At 46.7% G+C, this 20,003-nt stretch overlaps 1 protein-coding gene across 4 annotated transcripts in view; it reads right to left on the reverse strand.

Moving 5' to 3' along the window:
• Positions 1-20,003, reverse strand: part of LOC144134734 (neprilysin-1-like) — a 147,814-nt gene that overhangs the window by 13,613 nt on the left and 114,198 nt on the right. For all 4 annotated transcript variants that reach the window (XM_077667576.1, XM_077667578.1, XM_077667577.1 and 1 more), the window contains 3 exons: positions 13,510-13,568; positions 4,229-4,280; positions 4,064-4,131 (listed from right to left, as the gene is read on the reverse strand). In XM_077667576.1, coding sequence (XP_077523702.1) covers positions 4,064-4,131; positions 4,229-4,280; positions 13,510-13,568 — 179 coding nt within the window. The remainder of the gene's footprint in view (positions 1-4,063; positions 4,132-4,228; positions 4,281-13,509; positions 13,569-20,003) is intronic.

The following is a 20,003-nucleotide window of genomic DNA, read 5'->3' on the forward strand; positions in this document are numbered from 1 at the left end:
ATACAAGGCGGGAGCTGACCCATTGTGGCAGAGGAGCTTGAAATAAAGTGACTTGTGGTCCGGTGGAACAAATCGGAAGACGTCAGTCAAAAGAATCTGCAAGTTTCTTTCTACCTTGAGCGTAGGGTCCCGCTTCAGAAGATCCGGCTGCTGACCTACGCCAAGTGCGCCGAGAATTGAGTGAATGCGGCTACCCCAAGCACGTCGTGGATTCTGTTTTTCAACGGTCTTCACGCCCATCAGAACCAGTTGGTCCTCCTTGCCGAGCCCGAGCCGCTATCCCATATGTGCCGGGCGTGAGCGAGTCTTTGGCTCGCGTTCTGGGCACTTACGGTGTGCACGTCACTCACGTTCCTGCGTGCAAGCTGAGGCATGAGCTGGTGGCCGCCAAAGACACGATAAAGAAAGAGAAGTTTCCTGGCGTCATCTATAAGATTCCCTGCGCAGACTGCGACTACTGCTATATCGGCGAGAGCGGGAATTTTGAAAGGCGATTGAGGGACCACAAGAACGACGTCAGGAACAAAAAGATTGCATCTAATGCACTTGCGGAACACGTGGAAGCCGCGACGCACAATATAGCTTGGGAAGAAGCATCAGTCATTGCAAGAGAAAAGAATTGGCTGTCACGTCGATATCTGGAATCCCTGATAATCCAAACTACAGGCAAAACCCTTAACCACAACGCAGGCAATCTCCCGCCTACGTACGCAAGATGCTTGGGGCGATTGCTGCGACGTACTTAAGCTTTGTGCTTTGGGCTTTCGGCCCAGTGATCAAGGCTTCCGTATGGAAGCCGAAACGTCTTCGTTTTAAACAACAACCTTTTGGTCAGCGTTCCTTTTACTTCATTCATGAAATGCCTATTTCAGTTCGCCCCTTCAAACAAACTTTGGAGTCATTTCTTCTTTTTAAGTTGAAAATAAATCTCGCGGCAATAAAAACATGTCGTTCTGCTTTTTGCTTCTGCGCTAGAAGTTTGCACTATTACACGTACCCCGATTAAAAGACTGGGCTACACAAGCTGCAATCAAAGAAAAGGACACCGACCACTGCGACGGCTCCCCGACTGGAGCGGGGATTTCGTTTCGCTGAAAACATGATGCTGCATTGCAGGCGTGACTCAGATAGACTGAAAGCAACCACTTTTGTGCACAAAACATGCGGGGATCGCATGGTCGAGCTCATGGTGCCACGTCATGGTTTCAACGAAGCGAATTGCTAGCTCTGATCGCGGACCCATCGCTGTGAGTGGTGGCCTGTTTATTCATTGCAGCTGTGCTTAACCAATTTCCTGCAGTTGTGGTGAATGTGAGAGCGCGAAGAGCTTACGCGAAAGAGTCGTCGCGAGACGCTGAGAAATACGATTTCCGGCATAACGGTTCTTCAAAAATTATAAGGAATTAAAAAAATTCCGCAATAAAGTTGATGCTCAGATCAAGAAAACTAAACATGCCTATCAGAACAGTGAATTTGAAAATATTGACCAGCCACCTAAGTTCTGGAAATTTTTTATTGAACTCTCAAATGCTCGAAGCATGAATACTGCTCCCTCTTACATAAACTTAGGTGGCGAAATAACGTCAAAGCTGGAGCTCTGTGAAAAGTTTAATAAACATTGTGTCGCAGGTGGTAATAGGCAAACAATGGCTGGGTTGTTACCTGACCAAACAAAATACATAAACAGACACGACGAACATTCAATATTTTTAGCACCTGCTGATGAGGCTGAAATTAAGGAGAATATTGAATCATTAAAAAGCTCAGGTGCATCTGGCCCTGATGGTAATAAAGCCTTAACAATAACAGTAGTAGCTGATGTTCTTGCAGCACCGTTGTCGCATATTTGTGATTGTTTTCTGAGTGACGGCGGTTTCCATGAAGAACTGAAAGTTGCACGAGTGACGGTAATACATAAAGGAGGAGGAAAGGAAGACCTAAACAACTATAGGACAATATCTATGTTAAGCATTTTTTTGGAAAGTTGTCGAACATTTGATCTACAGCAGGGTTTCCACATTTCTAGAAAGCCTGAAGATTATCACTCCGTTTGAGTACGGCTTTCAAGACAACAAATCTACAGAATTAGCACTAATAGCCATAAAGGAAAGAATAGTTGAAAATACTGAGATGAAGTTGTACACAGTTTGAGTTTCTCTTGATATTAAAAAGGCCTCTGACTCTGTAAATCCTGATATATTATTAAGGAAGATTAGTTGTTATGGCATAAGAGGCATTGCATTAACCTTTATTAAAGATTACCTTTCAAATCGAAAACAGTATGTGATGATAGGAGATTGCTCGTGTTGTCATGGCACTGTATTTATAGTGGTCCCGCAAGGTTCAATACTGGGGCCACTTTTATTTTTACTTTACAATATTGGTATATGCAATCTACCTAATACAGTTGAGGTATACTATATGCTGATGATAATATTGTCTTTTTTTAGAGGATCTGACTTGATGCACATAAATGAACCTGCCGAATTATTGGTTACGAGAACTTTCTGACTGAGTAGTTTTTCAGTCAACAAATGCCTTGGTAGATAGCAACTTCAGCTTGTATTATCGCAACGAAACCTTACAAACAACGTCATGCGTAAAATTTTTGGGTGTATAATTTAATGAATTTTTATCTTGGAATGAGCATGTCGACAACCTAAAATTAAAGTTAGCAAAGGTAATTGGTGCAATTTGGAAGCTTCGAAACGAAAGTCCCGAGAAATTTAGATTAACCCTTTATTATTCCTTGATACAGTCTCATTTAAATTACTGCCTTTTAACCTGGGGAACAACAACTTCTAATAACATTAAATCTTTAACAACCCTTCAAAAGAAAGCCATTATAGCAATAGAAGGTTTAAATCCAAGGACAACAACCACAGATTTTTTCGAAAGGCACACAGTGTTGTATATGCATCAGTTATGTGCACCTAAACTTGGAACACACATCTAACTAGAGAAAAGGAATAATTGCGCTTTTTTGAACAACTTTATCTTGAAAAAAATGAATCGTTTCCGTTCAGAGTAATTAAATTCAGAATGCCACAAAATAGGACCAACTATGGCCAGCACCGTTTCAATTACATAATACTTTCTCTCCTAAATAAAAATAGAAAAATAAACACTGGAATGAAAACTTCTTTAACCAGACTGTTCATGAGAGACATAGTTTAATATTTATTTCAGCAATGTTTTGCGTTTAATATGGTTTGATGTATTTATGTGTTAATAATAATTACCTCTGTCCGATAACACTTTTCAATTCATTAATACATGATTCCTTTTCGAGAGAGAACTTTTGTGTTGTTTTACATGGTGAATTATGTCTGCGTTGTTGATTACTTCAAGTACTGTTTACCTTGAAGTATTATGTATTTGTTGTAATGCTCCATCATTAATTCTGTATGTACTGTTCTTTTAGTGCTGTATTTGTAGTTGCGGCCTTTGAATTCACTAGGTTCGATGTTTATGTTTTTAGTTCTGAAAAATTGCACTGTTTCCGAGCAAAGAAAGGGTTTAGGGAGCTAGTCATGTACACAGTACCTTTAGTCCGTGACCTTTTAGCTTTCTGTACGCAGAAAGCCGAGAACAAATAAAATGAATGAATGAATGAATGAATGAATGAATGAGTAGAACCAATTAGCTCCTTTTAATCAAGCTAAACATATGTATGAGCAACGCGCTGAAGCACAGTAAAGGCTGCGTAATTCTCCGCAGGGCAGCTGTGAAACCACGAGAAGAAAAATAAATGTTTTCCAGATAACTATCACGGAGCAAGCTTGCACCAGGTCAACAAATTGCTTCCGAACTTACAGTAATCTCGAAGGTTCTCTTAAAAACCATCCACCAAGACGCAACCCCCTTGCATTGCTCAGGGGTCTCCACTAAATGCCGCGCTCCTGTATCGATTCGAGCAGCCTATCAGGGCTGCTAGGGATTGTTCTTAAGCAAACTTTCTCTCTAACCCATTCCTTGTTCACGCTGAATTTGGAAAGATCGTTAGGATTCAGCAAAGTTCGCTTGTGACTAACGGTTTATTTCGCATACTGATCATACTTACCGCGGTCATCAAATCCGTGGGTCATTTCATGGCCGATGACGCTACCGATAGCTCCAAGATTGAGAGAGCTGGCGAAATGGAGACAGTGCATAGATAAGCGTTGGGCAAAGATACAGCTTCATGGGAAGTGTCGTGCGCCGAGAGCCACTGAGCGGATACACTTACTCGGGCACCCCATGCTGGAAGAACTTTTCTTGTAGAATCGCTGCGGGAAAGACTGCAAGCACATGTCGTGTCAAATATTTGCAGCGTTCTTAAACCGATATTGTGTACAAATAAGTTGGCATGTGACAGGCACGAGAGGTTGTTTTGATAACAATGAAGCCATTTTAACCGAAAATTGATCTTTTACAAGCAAGAAGAGTGCCAAGATAAATCACAGGGATATCACTACCGACTGTTTTCGGAAGCAAAATACAGCATGTCAATAAGGTTTTCCGGAGCGAATCCCTGAGTTGGGGCTGCACCAATACTCGCTTCTAAACGTACATTTTTTAGTGCTTCTCGATCCCGATGTCGTGATTTTGAATGAATTGGCGGTAACTTTTGAACTCTGACGTTCTAAGCAATGAATGCGTGTTTTGCTGCCGGATAACATCAGTGTAGCCAGAGAGAGCCATAAAAACAATTTTTACTCAGAACAAAAACAGGATGGCTCGGTCCTCAGTGTCATTTTAGGAGAAGCTGTTTGAAGCATGCTTTAACATTATGAATTACAGCTGCCTTAATAAAACACAGAGAACGCCATTTCGGCGAGCCAAATATTTGCGATAGGCTAGGGTGGTAGTTAAAAGAAGCTTTTTTCGATCTTGTCCACTGCCTCCAGCCAGAGACCAAAGTGTTGAAATGTTAGAAAGATAAAAAAAAAACTTTTGACAACGAAACATTCAATGCATTATTGTCGCAACGTCACGCATTTCTTGCTCATGGCGACAAGAAAATACACATTGTACTGTTATATATGCAACGATAGCATACAAGGATGAATATCAAGAATTATGGGAAGAAACCAGGCCAGCTGGCTAACTACATCGAGCGCTGTCTTGTCTTACAGAAGTCTGGGAAAGTAGGAATCTTTGTTTGTCCCCCTCACTGTACTTCTCCGATAAATCCCCTGAATCTATTTCTTAGTTTTAAAAGCATAATTTCTCTAAGTCATTTGTCCATCCTGCAAAAAACAATATCTGACACCGCTTGTCCTAAATGGAAGAGGGATATCATTTGTGGTACGCCTATGAATCTAAAATTGTAATTTACGGTGGGTCATCTGGTGCAGGTATTATGCGTGTAAATACGAAACTAGCCGAATGAATTTGGCTTGTCTTCCAGGGTCGTGCATTAGCTCCTACTTGATAACACATGACATCATGCAATCGTTCCTCAATACTTTCTTTACTTGCGGGTGAGGACCAGTAATAAACAGTGTCTGTGGCACTTTCGCAGAGAGGATAAAGGTTCAATGTCTTGAAATAGGCTTGCCTTCCATCGTTTCTAAAGGTGTAGTCATTTTAATTGTGTATATTACTTTGTAAGACCAAGCAACATCATCGATTCATGACGGCTCGGTCTCTCTATGCAGAAAAAGGTCTAATGTAGTGAACTCTAAACTCTAGTCTATTAGGCAACTCTAATCTAACATTCATCATTTGTGTACCCACAAAAAGAGAGGGCGAATTCGCTTTTTTTTCTATAGATTGCAAAAGACAAGGCAATGATAATTAGACACAGGAAGAATACAAGGGGAAACTTTGCGAGTGATAGAACGCGTTGACAGCTCAGTACACACCAAAGAAATCCTGCATCGTAGCAGACGACAAGAAAGCTTATACACTTGAAATATGAAAATCACTGGCTAATAAATGCGAAGACCGGTGTATGTGGACAGTGAGAAAGGCTTATTTACAGAAAAAGAGCATGCATGGAGGTTGTCCTCAGGTATGGTTCTCTTGCGGCGCTGATGAACATTAATATGTTGACATTCCGCTCACATGCGACTGGGACAGGCAATACGCAAACAGGGGCAATCCGGAAAAATAAAAATTAAATTCCGAGAAAGGCCTGGTGAAAAATTTATCATGACGTTATTACCAGGGTTTATATCCTGTTCTATTGTGCAGAAAAAAGCTGCATGAAAAAGGCTGGGCCTGTCGTACATGGCGGCCCTCGTTACTGGGCGGTCCTTTTTTGGAGAGAAAAGTAGCGGCGAAAAATGTCCAGAGCTATAAAATATTTTAGACGTATTGTAAATAAAAAATGAAACATAAGAAAATTTTAAAAGAATAGAGCCACAGAACTTCAGAGCCTCAGCTGAGCACGTTAACAGCTGAGCCATGGAGAGTTTTTTCATTTTTTTTTAGATAATGCACAAACCTCCAGTCCTCACGGTTGCTTTATTCTTCAGTAAAGCTCCTGCGAGTTCGAGAATTTTGTTCATTCATTCTGCTCATCCGGTGTAACTACATTTTTTCGAAGTTTAAAAATTTTTACAAAGTGTAGAAATTGCAGACTTAAGTAGCCGATTGCCCTTTAAATGCGGTGGATCTTCTTGCGGGCTAACAGAGGACTGATCGATGTCCTGCATTTTTGGTAATCATCGAGTTTGGCAAAAACATTAGTTTCTGATTTCTGGCTGTTTTTTCATCCTATCAGAACGCACATAATTCTTGCTACACACTTGCTACACGTGGCAAAATGCGGTCACTTAGTCTCACATAAGGCCAGTGGAGCAGCTACGCCATTAATACTCCTCCGACTAATCATTTCTAGGCGCGAACACATAAGGATGTGGTGAAAGAGCAAGAACTCGAATGATACACATTAAAAACTCCACAATTGAATAAAACATATATTAAATTGCACAAAACAGGCCATTTGTTTTCGTTTTTGTGAAATTTTCTTGGTGTAAAGAAGAAGACAAGCATACGCGGGAGACGTATGGCCATCGCTTGGAGCACGCTCCTGGCTCGACTGGTTGATCTCGTACTGCTGCTGGCTCTGGTCCCGTTCCGAAGCTGTTCCAAATAAACCCCACCTTACATTTGCTGGAGGTGCTGGGTGACATGCTCTCGCCCTGGAACTCTGCAGCCGCACCCTGCCCCCTACCGCGATTCCTGCCGAAGCCAACCACCAAGCAATTCAAATGGGCTCTGCCGTCGTCTGTGCAGGTGATCTCCGTCAGCCAGACCCCGCCATCTTCAGCGGTACCGATGACCACGATGCTGAGGACTGGCTCACTTTTTATGAGATGTTGAGCGCATACCACAAATCGGACGCGGTAACCAAACTGAACAATATAAATTTCTACTTGACGGGCGTAGCAAATCTTTTGTATCGGAACCACGAGGTGGACATTGCAACATGGTCCTTTATCAAAAGAAGCTTCTGTGAAGTCTTAGGCCGTCCGGCTGTCAGAATGCTCCGCGCCAAATAGCGCTTGAGTGCGCAGTCTCAGCTGGTTGGCGAGAAATTTACTTGTTACATCGAGGATGTCGACCTGTGCAAGCGAGTAAACGCACAGATCTCAGAAGCCGTTGAGATCAGGCACATTCTCAAGGGCATCGACAACGACGCATTTCAGATGTTGTTAGCGCAAGACCTTCGCACCGTCGCAGAAGTCGTTGCTCTATGTAAGAGCTTCGATGAACTACGCAAAGCACAGGGCTCTGACTCGCGAACACACCACGCAGTCGAGTCTCTGGCTGGCCTGACAGATGCAGGCGGCCAGTCATCGATCCTGCTGCACATCAAGAGCTTCATTCGTGAAGAAGTTGCTCTATTGATGTCGCCCATTTCATGCCAACAAAAGTCATCACCCCGCCTGGCCCCGAATCTCCACCAGATTATTCAAGAACACGTCACTGAAGCTCTTCTGCAATCCCCTCAGCCGACACCTGTGACGGCCCCGCTGACGTATTCAGACGTTGTGGCAAGTCCTCGACTACCTACTTAGACTCCGTCTACTGGTCACGTGGGAGAGCCCGCTGCTATTATTCCACCACCTACTCAACTGAGGAACTCCTCGCGCACTCCTGACAATCGCCAATCTGCTACTTCTGTGGCTTGTCAGGTCATGTGGCACAACTTTGCCGCCGACGCATGAAGATCTGCCGACCGACTCCCGAAGTTTCCGGTTACTCGCCCCAGCGTCAGTACTCACGTCCTGCTGAGCCGTCCCTAAGCCGTTCTCTGTCACCTAACCGCACCACTTTTTCTGGACGCCGTTCGCCTTCTCCACGTCGACACTCCATCTAGCCGATGCGACGGCGTCTCTCTGCAACTCGAGAAGAAAACTAGGCCCCGCTGTTCCTGAGGCGAGAAAATGCAGTCATGGAAATTTACAAGGCCTCCTTCGTCTGTCGAAAACTTAATTGAAGTTTTTGTAGTGGACGTATCTGTGACAGCACTTATCGACACCGGTGCTGCGGTCTCTGTCATAGATGCAGCGCTTAGCCGTTCTTTGAGGAAAGCGAAGACCCCCCTTTCTGGCCTCTACTTACGAACTGCGAGCGCGCACCTCATCCAGCCGTTAGCAACGTCTACTACTCGAGTAGTGATAAAAACACATTTTGATATTTGATCGATTTCGTAAACCTGCCGTCATGTTCGCACGCGAACATCTTGAGCTGAGACTTCCTATCGCTCCAAGACAAGGCCATCGACTGTGTTCGGGCTTAAGTAGCGCTTTCTACGCTGCCAAATCCCGTGCCAGAGGCTGAACTTCTCGATACCTCTGTTTCTGCGAAAGCTTTTGTCGCTGACAGTACCGATATTCTTGCGTGCTTTTCCGTGATTGCGCTTGTCTCCTGTGCTTCTGTTCGCCATGCAGCTGTCGTGTTCATGCCATCTCATCAGAAAAAAATGGTGCCAAATCAGACAACACACAGCAAGAAAGACTGGACTGGTGCCCGTCCAGTCTTTCTTGTTGAGTGTTGCCCGATTTGGCGCCAGTTTCTTCTGTTGATATGCATCAGTTAGCCCCCCAACATGTTATACGCCTTCTCACACTTTTCTGCCCCGTAACTGCTTGCCGCTGCCTTATGCCCTGCTCACCATATCCATCGGCCTTACCACACTCTGGGTCTCCAACCGGTTCTTCAACCACTTCGCTTCTTGGCGTGGCGAATGCTTCTTTTACGTGCTACTTTTCGATTCCATTCTCAACCACGACGCCACCGCAGCATCGCCGCCATTTGCCATGGACGCCCCAAGCTCAGCCCCGTTGTCGACCGACCTATTCCTTCGCTCTATTGACACCACACTTCCTCCAACTCTAACACAGATTCTTTCTCTTGTTGAGGAGTTTCGCTCCTCTTTCGATCGCCACCAGCGTGTTTTGGGGCGCACGTCGCCTGTAGAGCACCACATTGACACCGGCGACAATGCCCCTCTGAGACAGCGCACATATCGCGTTTCCGCGACAGAACGACAATTTATTGAACCGTGAGACACCATAAATAAAAGCGGAGTTATTCAGCCCTCCAAAAGCCCATGTTCCTCCCCGGTTGTTCTTGAGATGAAGGAGGATGGGTCCGTTAGATTTTGCACCGATTACCGCCACATTTATAAGATCACGTGCAAAGACGTCTACCCTAAGCCCCGTAATGATGACGCTCTGGAGTGTCTCCAAGAAGAGGAGCTCTTTTCATTACTGTATACGCGCTCTGGTTATCCCAATGGCTCCAATGCCAGCTGCAGACCGTGCCAAAACCGCATTTGTGACCCCTGACAGCCTCTACCTATTTACCGTCATGCCTTTCGGCATATCTAACACTTCTGGTACTTTCGAGCGAATGATGGATACAGTTTTGCGTCGCGCCGCGCTCGGCTCGCAGATCAGGGCACGCGGCGCCGGACAAGAAAGAGGAAGTTAGGCGAGGCCGCCACAACGCGAGCAGCGCAAATAAAGAGTTCGAACCTCAACGCTGTTGGAGCTGGTTCTTCCTCGCCTTAGCTCCGACAGCTTTGGCGACCCGGCTTCGAACACGCAACCCCATCATCCTACATGGTTTTCCCTGGCTCTTCCGCCCTACCTACCGGCGGTGACCCGTCCCAAAACGCTCAGCCTCTCGGTGCTTAGGTGGGCGCGTTCAAGCCACTCAGCCTGCCGCCATTTTGGCCCAATAGCTCCCGGGCCTGGCTCCTGCAGGTTGAGGCGCATTTCCAGCTGTGACGTATCACCAGCCAGGAGACCAAGTTCCTCCACCTCGTGTCGTCCTTGCCTCAAGACGTCGCTGAGGACTTAGTGGGCGTCATCAGCTTGCCGGACTCGGCTCGACCCTTCGACACGTTGAAGGCGGCTATCATCGACCGCAAGTCAGTGTCCGAGCGCAACAAACTCCAGCAGTTCCTCAACGCTGCAGAGCTTGGTGGCAGCCGCCCTTTGCAGCTCCTCCGTCGCATGCGGCAGCTTCTGGGAGACTCCGCTGCTCAGCACGACCCACTTCTGCGTGAGTTGTTCTTTCAGCGTCTTCTACAACACATGATCTCCATCCTCTCAGCTGCGGGCGATGTTTCATAAGACAAGCAAGCTGAACTCGCTGACCCTGTTGCGGACTACTCAAACCTCCTCAACGTCAGCTCTGTGGCCAGTCCGCCTCCAACTACTGCCGCAGACTCCCAGCTTGCCAGCATGTCCTCGCGACTTTGCCGCGCCGTTCTCCGCCGAGGTTCAGGCCACGCCGCCACTCCCCGGAATCCCAACCATCTAACGTACGGCCAGGCTCCTCGCCCTCGGCTGTCTGCTGGACCACCGTATTTTCTGTAGCTCTGCCCGCAAGGGCACAAACACGTGCTCCTGGACGGGAGACGCTGCGACCGGCCACTCACGGCGGCAAGTGATGCTGGTGGACGGCAATGCCGCCTCTTTTACGTCTCGGACAAGATTACTGGCACTCGTTTCCTGGCTGACAAGGGAAAACAAGTCAGCGTCATAACGGCGTCTTGGGCAGATCGCCGTAGCATCGAACAGACCTCCCCGCTCCAAGCGATCAACAACTGCCCCATTCGCACGTACGGCCAACGGTCCCTGAAGCTTAACCTAGGATTGCGCCGCACGTTTCGCTGGACCTTCGTTATTGCTGACGTCTCGCAAGCTGTTCTCGGCGCGGACTTCCTCAGTTTCTTCAGCATGGCGTCGACATGCAAGCTCATGGCCTCAAAGATCTCAGCACGCACCACTTCGTCAATGGCGTACTCTCCACCACTGCGGCGACGGGGCTTCGCGCACCATTTTTGAAAAACTGAACCGCCTGAGACACCCTGATATTTGTGCTGCGCAGAAGTTGGTCACATCTCGTTTGCTTTGGCGAAGCATCAATGCCGACGTCCGCCACTGGGAATCAACCTGCCTTCACTGCCAGCGCGTCAATGTACACCGGCATACCGTCACGCCTGCCTCTCCTTTTCTGCCGCCTGACGCAGTTTCCCCACGTTCACATAGACCTTGTTGGACCACTCCCGTTATCACGTCGGGCCTCTTATCTGCTCACCTGTGTCGACCGTTTCACCCGCTGACCCCAGCTGTTGCCCATTGCTCACACTACAGCCGAGGCTGTTACTTCCGCCTTCATGGCCGGCTGGGTCTCTCGCTTCGGCTGCCCGTCCGTCGTCACCACCGACCGCGGCCGCCAGTTTCAATCGGCCCTGTTTACTGCTCTTTTCAATATTCTGGGCGTCCGCCACATACATATGACCGCCTACCATCCTTCTGCCAATGGCATGGTCGAACGTCTGCATTGACAACTGAAGACTGCCCTTACCACTTATCAGCGAAGCGAACGCTGGCCCGACCACCTTCCCCTCGTCCTCTTCGGCATTCGCTCGGCACTGCAGGCTGACCTCGGCAGCTCTTCTGCTGAGCTATTCTATGGTGTTTCCATGCGTCTCCCTGGGGAATTCTCTCTTTCCTCCCCTCCGTTAATCCACGATGCTTCTACCTATATCCGAGACCTACGCAACACATTTCGGCACATTACCCCTGTCACCCCAGCAGCCCGTCACCCTCAGTCCGTGTTCGTCAGCCAGGACCTGGCCTCCTGCACCCATGTCTCCATCCGCCGGGACCACGTCCGTCCACCGCTCACGCCGGCCTACGATGGACCGTTACGTGTCCTCCGCCGCGTGCAGACCTTCACATTAGAAGTCTACGGCCGTGAAGACGTCGAGGCTGCTGACCGCATCAAACCAGCTTACATTGCCACTCCTCTGCCCGTCGGCTCTATACTCGCTCTCGCTTCGACTGCGCCACCATTGTGCGCAGCTTCCACCAAGCACATCCGCTTGGCGAATCCTGTGGTTTCGTTCTCAGGGGGGGGGGGGGGGGGGGCTGTAGCTCTCCTCGTTCCGCGCTTGGCTCGTAGGCCAAGGCATGCGGCGCCGGACAAAAAAGAGGAAGTTGTGCGAGGCCGCCGCAGCGCGAGCAGCGCAAATAAAAAGTTTGAACCTCAACGCTGTCGTAGCTGGTTCTTCCTCGCCTTTGCTCCAACAGCCTTAAGTGGAAAACGTGTCTGTGCTACTTCGACGATATAGTAACCTTTTCGTCCGAATTTGAGACACAGCTCGGCCGCCTCAAGCACGTCCTGACGTGCGTTACCAACGCCGGCCTGCAGCGGAACTTAGGTCGCGATGGCCAAGTATGTCACGATGTGTCGAAAGACGGTGTAGGCCCTGACCCCACCCAACTTCGTGCCGTGACTGCGTTTCCCAAACATTCCGCCACTAATGAACACCGCAGCTTCCTAGGGCTCTGCTCTTATTTTAAGCGTTTCATTCGCAGCTTTGCATCAGTTGCTGTGCTTTTGACTCAGCTGCTTGAAAGCAGTGCCAATTTTAGGCTTGGTCACTCGCCGTTGACGACGCCTACATCATCTAGCGTCGTCTCCTCACTGCACCTCTCATCCTGCGCCATTTCGACCCGGAGGTCCCGGCTGAAGTCCACACGGATACCCGCAGTGTTCGTCTCGGTACAGTGCTCGCCCAGCGCAAATGTGGGTTCGACGAAAATGTAGTTGCCTATGCCAGCCGCACTGAGACGAGAATGTTTAATGTATGCATAAACTGTACAGAAAATATGTACATATTTTTCAAGAGCGATTTCAGAAAGCCTTTGAAAATCACGCTTCCGCTGATAAACAAAATAAAATGGATGTACTTTACCCACGCAATTGGAAAGAATATGTTAGCACGAAACTAAACGAAAAATTGCTGTAAAAAAGTGGAATCCTGAGCTTAAGATGTCGTTCTAAGTGACCATTAGTGGCAGGTGGGAAAAACTTTCCTATAAGAACTACGCTTTGAAACAGGAAAGAACGAATGAAGTTGACCATAAAGACCAGGTAAAGTTGACATGAAAGAGGCGGCATGGTGCCCCTTCCACATATAGTTGAATAATGAATGTTTTTTATGTACAATGGAACAAGTAAAGTGCCACAAAGCAATTGTTCGCTCACTCATTTCGTTTATGTCAGGGCCATAAAAAGCGTTAACGGCTGCAGGTCCAAGGCCCCATCTGCATTGGAGAGGAGAAAATAAAACATGGGAAGAGACAGGTAACTGAGCAGAAGGCAGATGTAAAAAAAATATGGCAGAGATAACAGCTTCAATAATTGCTACAGAACTTGTATGTCGGAAGTTATACGGCATGTGAGGAGGGGCGGGAGGCAGGAAGGTGTTTGGTTGTCGTGCTCCCCTCACGAGGCAAAGAAATACCCGAAAAGAAAAAAACAATCAACAGCTTGATGTGGGGCGGGTTCAGCAAGCACAGACGTTCTTTTTTCTTTATATTAGAAAACTAACTGTGCTTCACCGATTTTCCAGCTGCTGCCTGGCAAAATAATGTGCCAGAAATTTGAGTATCAAAATGATCTTTGTGAGTCGCATTTTTTAAACTTTGTGACCTATCTTCTGCGTGTTTTATCTAAAAAAGCTAGTAATTCAATGAGGTGAAGAAAGAATAGGCGTTAGATTTTAGACAAGCTTTAAGAGAACGTCTCCCGCTTACCGTATCCGGCAGCCAATCATCCTTTTTTAAAGAGTCCACCCCGGCGTAAATTTAAGTTTTTATACAACCGCAGTTCTCGCCCTTTTCAGTAGTCTGCTATCAGATACTGCTAGAATATTTGAGCAGTCATAATTTTGGCATCTTCCTCCTCCTGAATGAAATGGTGCAGCTGTCTTGTGTGCGCAGGTAAACGGGAATGTTCGGCAGCAGGAAACTTGAACTGCAGCTTCAGCCCCAAAGAACCGCTGCATAGGTTTAACGTGAGATGAGCATCCTCAAGATGGGATGGACACGTGGTCAGTCGGCGTAAACTCAAAAGCCACCGCACGAACCTGGAGCATTAGTCTAGGTTACTGGGGGAATTTGCTTGTTTTCTTCGCGTGCTAGACAACATTACTGAGCTGTCCTGCGTGAATCTAGCTTGAAAACAAAACACTTCACTTAGACAAAACTGTCTTTCTGACAGGAATTCATCTTACAAGCAGAAAGGGGCATCACCTTTAGTGCAAGTTAAAAAAAATTTACTTTCCGGAACAGGGCGAATTCTTTTTAGAGATGACAGCGGGCAGTACAGTACACTTGTGCGAACAGTTGGAAAGGGAAGGAAGGGTTCGAGGCAGAACACTAGACTCTCCGCTGTCATCTTTGAAGATTAAACTCAGCCGGCTCCGGAAAGTCTAGTATTATTTGAAATTCTGGTTCGGAACACTACTCCCTCCTGCTCGTCATTTATTATTGACGATTCACATTGTTTCATTCAAATGGTAAGGTTTCAGTGAAGTTTTGTAGGTTGTATGGGAGTGTTTACCTTTTCACTGTCTGCTGCTCTGTTTATGCTTGTAATATTTGTTTATTTTGTTTTTCATTTTCGCTTGTGTGATGAATTATTACTACTAATTGTTTTATTCCAATGTCCTGTAATGTGTTTTTGTTTGTTAATAGCTTATTTTCGGCTTATTTTGTATTTTTGATTGATTTCCTGTACCCCATCCCCCTTTATCTAATACCAATAGCCGGGAGAGCATCTAGAGGTATTTTGAATAAAATAATTAAATAAGAATGAACTCTATAACAAAAATTGGCGGTGGTTTAGCTCTCGTTAAACCTGGAGTGACGCGTTAGCTACAGCTGGCCGAGTGAAACTTGGTCACGCGACCAACCACGTGACAGCCACGTGGTCAGCCACGGCGCCGCGCCGCCGGCAGCTGCTCCGCACCACGTGACCAACAACGTGACAGCGTGGCGACGCAGCCACAGGGTGGCGGCGCCGCCACGCTGCAGGCTAGAAATGCTACCGTAATGTAGCTATCGCAACAAAAAACAATAGCTCTCGCATTCTAAACAGGTATTGTGCAGGATGGTGCCCCACTAACAGTCTCTTTTCTTTGCACTTGAAGTTTGTGGTTAATGCCCAATGAACTGGAAATATCAGTGGCTACAATGTATCGACATTTTACAAACTCCGCCGAATGAAAACAGTTTTCTATGAACTATGGCTGCATTAAACCGTTGAAACACGTGTGACCTTTAGCCCTAGATGTAAGAAACCTCATTGCTTTCTAGAGTGCAGAATCACGCGATGTCAAGCCGAAATGCTGTTCTGAAGGCCTGTGGATGTCTGGAATAAAGTCAAACCAATGCTACTACGTGATATGACTGCCTTCTCTGTTTGCAAGATCACTGCCGTACCGCGCACGATGGGATAGCAGCCGACGATGACGCGCACGCACGCGCGCACGCACGCACGCACGCACGCACACGCACACACACACACACACACACACACACACACACACACACACACACACACACACACACACACACACACACACACACACACACACACACACACACACACACACACACACACACGCACACACGCACACACGCACGCACGCACGCACGCACGCACGCACACACACACACGCGCACGCACGCACGCACGCACGCACACACACACACACACACACACACACACACACACACACACACACACACACACACACACACACACACACACACACACACACACACACACACATGCGCGCATGCGCGCGCGCGCGGTGTAGAAAAAACGAGTGTTGGAATTAGAATTGCCGCTAAAAGAGAAACACGCAGGCGAAAAAAAGCGGACAGGAGGAGCGCCAGCACTGAGAACAAAGAAACCGCTTAAGCTATATTTAACACGAAGAATTGAGCGCGGAGCTGTCCCCATGGCGAAGTTCCCGCTGCTTTTCGACTCCGCGAGCATGGGGTTCAGCCGTTAGCACACGCTTAGAAGCGGCGCGTCTGTTCAGGGTTCGGGCAGGGCGGCCGAGAAGGCAGCATAGTCATCGCCCTAGTGTCTCACCTCACATCCCCCAAGGTAGCAGGGTTTAGGAATCCGGCCGGCGTCTACTAGTCGATCGCAAGTATACTACGGTGGTGGCTAATTTTACGGCGGCAGCCTTTACCAGAAAAAAGACGTTCTCTGCTTTTTATTCACACTTGGCTGTTGGTTGCGAAGGACGCGCGGAATGGCGCACTAGTTTCGCCCGTGCGCTTAACAAACTCATTCACAAAGAAGATTTCTGTAATGACGAATCCCTTCACGAAAAAACCGAGAGCACAGAAAAGCTTCAGGACACCCATGAAAAGACGTTACATTTAAATTGCACGAAAGAAATTTCTTTTTTCCCGATGACACACTGATGCAGCGATCACATTCTGTGAACCGCGCCGCTTATACAAGCTTCTTATAAGTTGGTGCTAGTCCTGTTCATCTTCTTTGCATGTGTCTAAGTCTCCTCGAGATAGTAAGGTTTTTCTATCGTGCCTTACCAAGAGACCCTGATTTCCATGATTTTGAATGGTACAAAGATACGGTGATGCGTACACTTTCTACGGCTCTCGTATTCTGCTGACGTTAAAATATCCCAATCGTTCAAGATCAATAATTTTGCTAGCAAAATTTAACCCACCAATGTCTGCTGGGTTTAGGTTCTGGTTGAAAGACAGGCACTCTTTATACCCTACACTGTAAAAGTGCGCAAGGTATATAACGGGTTTTCCAGCGACCACTTTCAAAAACAGGCTTCTTGGGGTAAAAATATGGCTTTTGCGGCATAGCATTAACAGGGTTGGCGGGCACGAGAAAGCTGGTCAATTGGTTAGGTTTAGTATATGGGAGTCTTACGTCCCAAATCGACTCAGGCTATGAGGGACACCGTAGTGAAGGTCTCCGGAAATATCGACCAATTGGTGTTCTTTAACATGCACTGACATCGCACAGCACACGGGCCTCTAGAATTTCGTCTCCATCGAAATTCGACCGCCGGGGTAGGGATCGAACCCGCGTCTTTCGGGTCAGCAGCCAAGCAGCATAACCACTGAGCCACCGAGGCTTTTGTTTTTTCTTTATTGCCAGTTTTTACAGCAGTCACATCACTCCACTAAAACAGGCTGACCGCGCTCGGGTCAACGCAGCAATTTAAAACTTCTTTAGAGCAGCAAGTTCATCCTACACGGGTAGCAACTCAGGTGGCTCCAGTTGGGCACGGTAAGCTTCCCGCACGTACATAACACTTTCTATAAAATTTTCTCTCACTGGCCGAACGTGTACATCCGCATTTCTAAATGCCATCCTTGTTGTCAATAAACTATGGAGGCCGAGTAGCATGATGAGGTCATAAGGAAAACCCCCCTAGTCACCTAGAGGAAAAAAACCGCATCCCATAAGGTGTGACTGACGGGTCTTTCTTTAACGTCCTTTGAGGGATGTCCCAATGAAATACAGGGTCCCAACAGTCGATGAATGCATGTTCGATCGTTTCTGGCTTTTTGCACAAGAAACAATTTACTTTTCATGGCACGAGAATTCCCTTCTTATCTAGCCATGTTTTGGCTGCAAGTGTGTTGCTATGGAGTTGAAAGAAAAAGCTTTTAACGCAGGGTTTTACTGGCATTCTTTTCACCCTTTTGGGAACATCCTGCCCTGGGCCTGCACAGCTTAGCTGTCGGTACATTGGTATGGGTAGCATAACATCCAATAAATCTTTACAGAATTTCTTTTTTGTTACCGAACTTAAGTACTCTAAAGAAAAACGCACTTTGAACAAGCGAAAAGACAAAACAACTTCGTGCCAAAAACCTTTTACCCTTGCACTTCTTTTAAAAGAACATGACACGATGTACTCGGGCAGAGCATTTCGCAGATGTACTTGGATGAATGTGCGTACAAAGTGATCATTCTGGTCTCGAAGAAAAAAAAACGCCATAAAATTTGCCTCATATATTGGTGCACAAGACCCACACCACTATTACGATGGGAATGAACAATTGGTCCTGCTCGTACGTTCCCATGCGCTACGCCAAACAAAAACAGCAAATACTCTATGTATATTTTGTAAGTTCACACTCAATATAAATAATAGATGCTGAACATACCATGTCTTTCCTAATAGAAAAAGATTAGTAATAGTCGCACGTGCGAACATGGAAAGATTGCGACCGTTCCATGCAAGCGTTTTATCCCGAGCACTTTCTATTTCATCTTTCCAGTATTGATCGTTGTCATCATAGCGCTGGAGGGGCACACCAAGATATTTCAATGGCAGCGCTGTCCATTTTACGTCGGCAAACACTTCAAGTTGTTGGTAACACTCGCCACGCCAGAAATCTACTGACTTGTCCCAGTTAACGCAATATCCTGTTTTATCGCAGGAATCACCCGCCACCTGAAAAACTTCTGGAACGCTGGCTTGATTATCGCAGAAGATAGCGACATCGTTCGCGTACGCGAACACCTAAACTTCTGCTCCCTCGAGTGTGAAACCGCGAATCCTTTCATTATGTATCAGGCTTAAGCAAAAGGGTTCAAGGTATAACGCGAAAAGCAAGGGGGACAATGGACTGCCTTGCCTCAGGGAGGTAATTACAGTGATAATTTCGCCGTCTTTTATTTACAATGAGGTGCGCAGCACAGTCAGAGTACGCCATTTTGACACCTTTGGGTATAACATTCCCCATATTTACATAATCTAAGAGCTGAAAAAGGATGTCATGGGATAGTCTATCAAACGCTCTCGCCAGATCGAGTTGCAACATAGCAACTCGACCTCCGAGAGCGCCGCAGCACTCGAGAATGCTTCTCGCTACGTGTACATTGGTGGTAATGGTGCGCCCCTGAATGCCACAAGATTGATGTGGACCTACCAGATATTTTACAACGCCTTGTGTCCTTCTTGCCAGCACTCTCATAAAGACTTTATAATCGAAGTTGGTGAGGCTTATCGGCCGATAGGACACCACCAACAGCAGACTAACTGCGTCGTCACACTTCAGAATCAAGACAACATGAGCCGTCTTAAAAGTGGGTGGCAATTGTTCCGCATCATAAGCTTCCTTGAGGACTCTATGCACAAAAAAACTGAGCTCTCCTTTGAAAAATTTGTAGAAGACGGCGCTTAGGCCATCAGGTCCAGGTGACTTTCTTGCACTTAGTCGGTCAATCGCACATTCTATTTCGGTTACACTTATTGACGCTTGCAATCTTGCTTTAACACTGTCATCTAATTTGGACATTCGTCACAAAGAATCAAGTTTAAAACCTTCTTTCTTTGTATGCTCCTTTCCCAGTAAATCTCGATATTGATCAACAAATGCGGCTTCTTTAAGATTCGTGTCGGTGGATTCCTTATTTCTCTACAGTATTTTGTGAACTTCATTTTTTTGGGCATAATTCTTTTCTTCACTCACGGATCGCTTAGTGGGCGTCTCTCCTAGCTATAATCGCTCATCGCGTGCTCGCACCACTACCCCTTTATACTTATCTTCATTTACACGCTCAAGTTTTCTTTTCACTTCCTTTATCTGCTTCATACAGAAACCAGGCTGCGCACTTTCGATGTTCAGCAGTAACTTCAGCTGGCACTGCAAATTCTTTTCTCTTTGCTTTTCCTTGTG

Source organism: Amblyomma americanum, chromosome 5 (assembly GCF_052857255.1).
Source record: "Amblyomma americanum isolate KBUSLIRL-KWMA chromosome 5, ASM5285725v1, whole genome shotgun sequence".
NCBI lineage: Eukaryota > Metazoa > Arthropoda > Arachnida > Ixodida > Ixodidae > Amblyomma > Amblyomma americanum.